Source organism: Monodon monoceros, unplaced genomic scaffold (genome assembly GCF_005190385.1).
Source record: "Monodon monoceros isolate NGI ecotype Baffin Bay Population unplaced genomic scaffold, NGI_Narwhal_1 Super_Scaffold_22, whole genome shotgun sequence".
Taxonomy (NCBI): Eukaryota; Metazoa; Chordata; class Mammalia; order Artiodactyla; family Monodontidae; genus Monodon; species Monodon monoceros.
The window spans coordinates 91,577,910-91,584,840 of record NW_021703779.1 but is presented as its reverse complement, the minus strand read 5'-3'; the positions used below and the strand labels follow the sequence as shown (position 1 = coordinate 91,584,840).

General features: G+C 34.9%; 1 protein-coding gene and 1 non-coding gene across 6 annotated transcripts in view; both read right to left on the bottom strand.

Annotated features, from left to right (window-relative positions):
* COL4A5 (collagen type IV alpha 5 chain) overlaps positions 1-6,931 on the bottom strand; it is a 223,845-nt gene that overhangs the window by 29,398 nt on the left and 187,516 nt on the right. For all 5 annotated transcript variants that reach the window (XM_029241156.1, XM_029241158.1, XM_029241157.1 and 2 more), the window contains one exon: positions 679-805. In XM_029241156.1, coding sequence (XP_029096989.1) covers positions 679-805 — 127 coding nt within the window. The remainder of the gene's footprint in view (positions 1-678; positions 806-6,931) is intronic.
* LOC114906636 lies at positions 4,313-4,523 on the bottom strand. The gene has a single exon (XR_003796460.1). It is a non-coding gene; the product is annotated as a small nucleolar RNA U3 (small nucleolar RNA).

Sequence of the window (6,931 nt, the reverse complement as noted above, 5' to 3'; positions counted from 1 at the left end):
CATGGATATATATATATATATATATATATATATATATATATATATATATATAATGTAAAAACTCATTTATTGTCTTGTACATTTTACTGTATGCTATACTTTAATAAAAAGGTGAAGGAAAAGATAACCAAAGGCCCAATGCATCCATGCCACTGTGCAATCCAAAAAACAAACAAACAAAAATACAAGCGTAAACAGAGCAGGTACTATAACAATTGAGTTCAGACCACCTACTTGACTACAGTGCTTAAGTCCCTTTGCTTGCATGACTCAGTCCTTATCATTTGAATGAACTGCATGATTGTTCTACCAACAGCTACCCACCTGTGCCTGAGTACAACATTCTAAGGGAATCAGCAGCAGGCTAGGGCTTAGCAGTGTACATTATCACCTAGCAAACTAGTAAGGCCTCTTAGTTGACTTGTGGCTAGCAGTCAAAGACTCAAAAGTGCTCTCTGCCCACAGGATATTGTCCTGATGAGTTGGTAATGCCCATTTTCATTTTATACAGAAAGAAATTTGGGCAAAAATGTTAAAGAGCTAGTTCGAGATTGCTTTGCTGGTCCATTGCTAATTGAGAAATAGAACAGAAGTCTGTCAATTAAGAAGTTGCTTTGTGACATGGGTTAGAGTAGATAAGAAAGGAGAGAAGGAAGCATTTAAGAAAAGTAATATTACCAGGGAATCCAGGAAGGCCTGGTTGTCCTTTTGCTCCAGGGGTCCCCGGTAATCCAGGCAAACCAGTGTCTCCCATAGCACCTTTGATACCAGGGTTCCCTGGGTATCCCGGCAGACCAGGTTCACCCTAAAAACATGAATAGAAAGATAAAACTGAAGTCTCTACATGACTTAGATTTTATAACAACATAAAATTATTCATAGAGCTTTTACTGTATGTCAGGCACTCTGCTAAGTGCTTTACATAAATTGCTTCATTTAATCATCACAACAGCCCTTTGGGTTAGGCTTTATCATCTCCATTTATAAATGAGAAAACTGAATCTTGGAGAACTCAAGTGCCTAAGGTCTCTGGTAAGTAGCAGAACTGGGATTTGAACCAAGATCTGTCAGACTCCAGAGCTCATGCTATTCCCATGATATGTAGATGCATTATTCTCATTAATCCTAACTCTGTAAGAAAGATGCTATTATTATCCCCATTTGATGGTAATGCAGCTAATAAGTGGTAGAATCCGAGTTTGGATCCAGGCAGTTTGATTTCGGAACCTCTGATCATCATCCCTAGTATACTACAATGAAATTCATGGCTTACAATAAGCATGTCAAACAATAATTACAGTAGGTTCTACTGTAAAAGGGAAATTTCATCTTAACATGAAGAAGTCTATCAGTTCTTCAGTGGACATCTCAAATCCCATTTCCTCCATGAAGACTTCCAGGACAGAAAGCCTACCCTAAAAATTTAGGGTAGGTTCTTATTCCATTATGTTTATAATGCGTTCACATATGCATGTCTTGACTCTTCAATTACACTGAAAACTTCTTTGGGGTCAGAGATAATTCATATATAACCACTTTTGCTCAACGAACATTTGCATTGTTTTCTTCTAATAAAGGCTTAGAAGAATTCATACCCACTTTCACGATTAAAACAAGTTTTTCCCAACAACAATGAGAATATATGTCATAACACTAAATCTACCACAGTGTTCACTGCTCTGCTCATGAGGACCATGACCTGTCCAACAAAGTGTTCAACATCACCTGCTGAATACTTTCTTTTTCATTTAGTGCTTATGCTTGTCTAGGTGAGTAAGATCATATATTTGTGACTCAAGTGTTTCCGCACTATGGTAAAAGCTTTTTAAACTAATGACTTTTCTCCTTACTTCCCTTTCTTAAAAAACAATTAACAATCTTGGGCTTGGAATATATGTATTTCTGTCTGAACCATTATAAATCAAATATCTAGCATATTTTTACACACATAATAGGTATACAATTGAATTTTGGATTGAACTGGTTCCAGCTTAGGTACTTATACAGAAAAGCTTTGAATAAACTATCATAATTCTTCTTGTTATTGATGAACCAATGACATATATCAAAATTAAAAAAAAAACAAGAAGAAAGTTCCATTATTCTGCTAATGGTAAACATGAAATGCAGTAGATAAACTTCTGATTATTTATAATGAAGTATGTTAAATTCTACAAATAACCCCAAATTGTAATTTTGACCAGTTCTTGTTCCCTGATTCAGTTCTTCTTACCACCGTATGGCCCTACTCCTTCAAACCAAGTGAACTGTAAAAAAGAAAGTAAATTTTCACTAGGACTTCTGAAAAGTGCTACAATTTGCTAGTTTAAGTTTCATCTAAACTTTTATTATTCCTACACTTGCAGAAAAAATAATGAGCGTCTAAAAAGATAAGCAAGAAGATAATGAAAAAGAGTACTCAGAAAATCAAAAACCTGGCCAAGAATCCTATAAATCACTCTGAGAAGGGAAAATTCTAGTCTACTAATACTCTCAGCAAAAGCTAGGCAAGACTTAAACCACACTTATCCATACACGTAAAGCACAAATATCTATATTTATTCTAATGTCAAGCTTTGATATAATTCTTTTTTTAATTTAGATATAATTGACATATTATATTAGTTTCAGGTGTACAACATAATGATTCAATATGTGCATATACTGTGAAACGATCACCATAGTAAGTCTAGTTAGTATCCATCACCATACAGTTATACAATTTTTGTTCTTGTGAGGAAAAGTTTTAAGCAATTTTCAATAGACAATACAATTTATTAACTATAGTCACCATGCAGTATATTACATCCCCATGACTTATTTAATTTATTGTTAGAAGTTTGTACTTTTTAACCCCCTTCACCTATTTCACCCACCCCCACCCTCCCCTGCCTCTGGCAACTACCAATATATTCTCTGTATCCGTGAGCTTGGTTTTTGTTTGTTTTATTGTTTTGATTTTATTTGTTTTTAGATTCCACATAAAAATGACATCATATGGTATCTGTTGTTCTCTGTTTGACTTATTTCACTTAGTGTAATACCCTCAAGGTCCATCTATGTTATGACAAATGGCAAGGTTTCATTCTTTTTTTATACACCACTTCTTTATCCATTCATCCATCAGTGGACATTTAGGTTGCTTAGCCATTGTAAATAATGCTGCAAGAAACATGGGGGTGCATATATCTTTTCCAGTTAGTGTTTTCATTTTCTTTGGATAAATACCCAGAAGGGGAACTGCTGGATCATATGGTAGTTCTATTTTTAATTTTTTGAGGAACCTGGATACTGTTTATAGTCCCAGAAACAGTGTGCAAGAATTCCTTTTGTCCACATCTTTGCCAACACTTGTTATTTTTTTGTTTTTTTTTTGATAATAGCCATTCAAAAAGGTGTGAGGTGATATCTCATTATTTTGATTTGCATTTTCCTGATGATTAGTGATATTGAGAACCTTTTCATGTACCTATTGGCCATAGGTATGTCTTTTTTGGAAAAATGTCTATTCAGATTCTCTGCTCATTTTTTTGTGTGTGTGTGTGTGCGGTACGCAGGCCTCTCACTGTTGTGGCCTCTCCCGTTGTGGAGCATAGGCTCCAGACGCGCAGGCTCAGTGGCCATGCGTGGCATGTGGGATCTTCCCGGAACGGGGCACGAACCCACGTCCCCTGCATCGGCAGGCGGACTCTCAACCACTGCGCCACCAGGGAAGCCCCTCTGCTCATTTTTTAATCAGATTGATTTTTTTGCTATTGAGTTGAATGAGTTCTTTATATATTTTAGATATTAACCCCTAATCAGATATATGATTTGCAAATATTTTCTCCCATTTAGTAGGCTGCCTTTTCATTTTGTTGGTTTCCTTTCCTGTGCAGAAGTATTTTAGTTTGATGTAGTCCCACTAGTTTATTTTTTTGTTTTTGTTGCCTTTGCTTTGGAGTCCAATTCAAAAACTCATTGCCAAGACCAATGTCAAGGAGTTTACCACTTGTGTTTTCTTTTAGGAGTTTTATGGTCTCAGGTCTTATGTTCAAATTTTTGATCCACTTTGAGTTGATTTTTGTGTATGGTGTTAAGATAGTGGTCCAGTTTCAATTTTTTTGCATGTGGCTGTCCAATTTTCCCAACACCATTTATTAAAGAGACTGTCCCTTCCCCACTGTATAGTTTTGGCTTCTGTGTTATAAATTAACTGACCATACATGCTTAAGTTTATTTCTGGGATCTCTATTTTGCTCCATTGATCTATGTGTCTGTTTTTGTGTGAATACCATCTTGGTTTTTTTTTTGTTTTTGTTTTTGTTTTTTAACTCTGACAGCATTCTCTCCCTCTTACTCTCCCAAAGGAAGAGAAGAACAATCGTCAGTGGCTAGTGGCAGTTGCAGAAGTAACACCAAGAGCTGACTTCACACTCAGGAGAGAACGCTGCACCTCCTTCTCATGGTTTCGGGTGCTCTACACGTTCATAAAAACTTCTCTAGTAAAAAACTATACAAATGATCCCTGAAAATATAGTCTTCATACTTTTTTGATTACTATAGCTTTGAAATATAGTTTCAAATCAAGGAGTGTGATGCCTCCAGCTTTGTCCTTTTTTCTATTGCTTCAGCTATTTGAGGTCTTTTATGGTTCCATACAAATTTTAGGATTGTTTGTTCTATTTTCTGAAAAAATGACACTGGAATTTTATAGGGATTGCACTGAATCTACAGATTGCTTTGGTAGAATGGACATTTTAACAATATTAATTCTTCCAATCCATGAGCATGTAATATCCTTCCTTTTATCTGTGTCTTCTACAATTTCTTTCATCAACGTCTTACAGCTTTCAGTGTGCAAGTCCCTTGGTTAAATTAATTCCTAGATATTTTCTTCTTTTTGATGCAATTGTGAATGGAATGGTTTTCTTAATTTTTCTTTCTGCTAGTTCGTTATTAGTGTATAGAAACACAACACATTTTTTAATATTGATTTGGTATCCTGCAAATTGACTGAATTTGTTTATTAGTCCTAACAGTTTTTTGGTGTGGTCTTTAGGGTTTTAAAAATATATAATATCATGTCATTTGCAAATAAGTTTTACTTCCTCCCTTCCGATTTGATTGTTTTTTCTTTCTTTTCCTTGCCTAATTGCTTTGGCTAGGACTTCTAATGCTATGTTGAATAAAAGTGACAAGGGTGGGCATCCTTGCTTGTTCTTAATCTTAAAAGAAAAGCTTTCAGTTTTTCACCATTGAGTATGATGCTAGCTGTGGGATTATCATGTATCGCCTTTATTATGTTGAGGTATGTTCCCTCTATGCCCACTTTGTTGAGAGTTTTATCATATGTGGGTATTGAATTTTGTCAAATGCGTTTCTGCATCTATTGTGATGATCATATGATTTTTACCCTTCATTTTGCTAATGTGGTGTATAATATTGTTTGACTTGCAGATGTTAAGCCATCCTTGCACCTCTGGAAAATTCCTCTTGATCATGGTGTATGATCCTTTTAATGTATTTGAGTTTGGTTTGCTAATATTTTATTGAAGATTTTTTCATCTGTGTTTATCAGTGATATTGGCTGTAATTTTCTCTTCTTGTGGCATCCTCGTCTGGTTTTGGTATCAGGGTAATGCTCACCTCATAAAATGAATTTTGAAGTATTCCTTTCTCTTCTAGTTTTTTGGGAGAATTTGAGAAGGATTGGTGTTAATTCTTCTTTAAATGTTTGATAGAACTCACCAATGAAGCTGTCTGGTTCTAGACTTTTATTTTTTGGGAGATTTGATATAACTGAAAATGGAATATATCATCCCTAATGAGTCAAATTTAACATTGTGAAACTACCTAACAAATACAGTAACACTGTAAGACTAAAATGCTTTTTAACAAGCCTGAAACTAGAACTGCTTTCAAGGTCACTGTGCTGTATAACAGGCACTCCACGTAGAAATAGGAGTCAAGTTGATACCTATTTTGCTGTTAAAATCCGAATTGGTTATCTAAGAGTATTTGGATCATAGTCATTCTCTACTATCTCTTAATAACAGAATCTCGCTTCCATTCCATGCTAAAACCTAAGACCTGGAATAAAATATCAGGCTGACCTCAATATACAGAATAGAAGACATCAAAGTTGGTGAAAAAGCTAACACTGCTATTGTGTTCCACTGTAAAATTGAAGAAGCACTGCCAGTAGAAAAAAAAAATAACACAGGACAATGAGTTGAAAATATTTGGTGAGAAAGGGTAAAAACCATACCCTGTTTTATGGCAGTAAGAGTATTGCAATAGTAGTCCAATCAGTTGGAAGTTGTGGTTCTCACATAATTATTAAATTTTTTTACAGTTCAATTTATATTTGGAGATTAAAGACACCATGAACCAAGCCATATATAGGTTCTTCTTTAGTTAGAAAATATTAACAATAGGGATTTAAAGAGTGGATGCAGAGATACTCTTATTTAACATTTTACTAAATGATATAGGAAAGGGAGTATAAAATAAGATCTTCAAGTTTGCATGCTACTTTCCTCTCCCAGGTAGTGAAATTTTAGGCTAACAGGGACAAATTGATAAATAAAGGCTCAAAGCTGCCTGAGCAGGCCAAAACACGGTACATGGGATTCAATGAGTATGTGTAAGGTGATGAACTTAGAGAAAAGGCGATGAACTTAGAGAAAAATAATATGAAGTAAGTTTATAAAATAATGAACCCTATGGTATCCTTTACCACCCAAGGAAGATACTACCTTAGTTGCTATAAGTCTATTCAGAAAATCTATTCTTTACGATTCAGTCTTGGTAAATTTTGTGTTTTAGGAATTTGTCCATTTCAAAGTTATCCAATTTGTTGTTGTACACTTGTTCATAGTACCCTCATAATCCTTTTTATTTCTGTAAAATTGGTGGTGATGCACTCTCTTTCATTTCTAATTTTAGA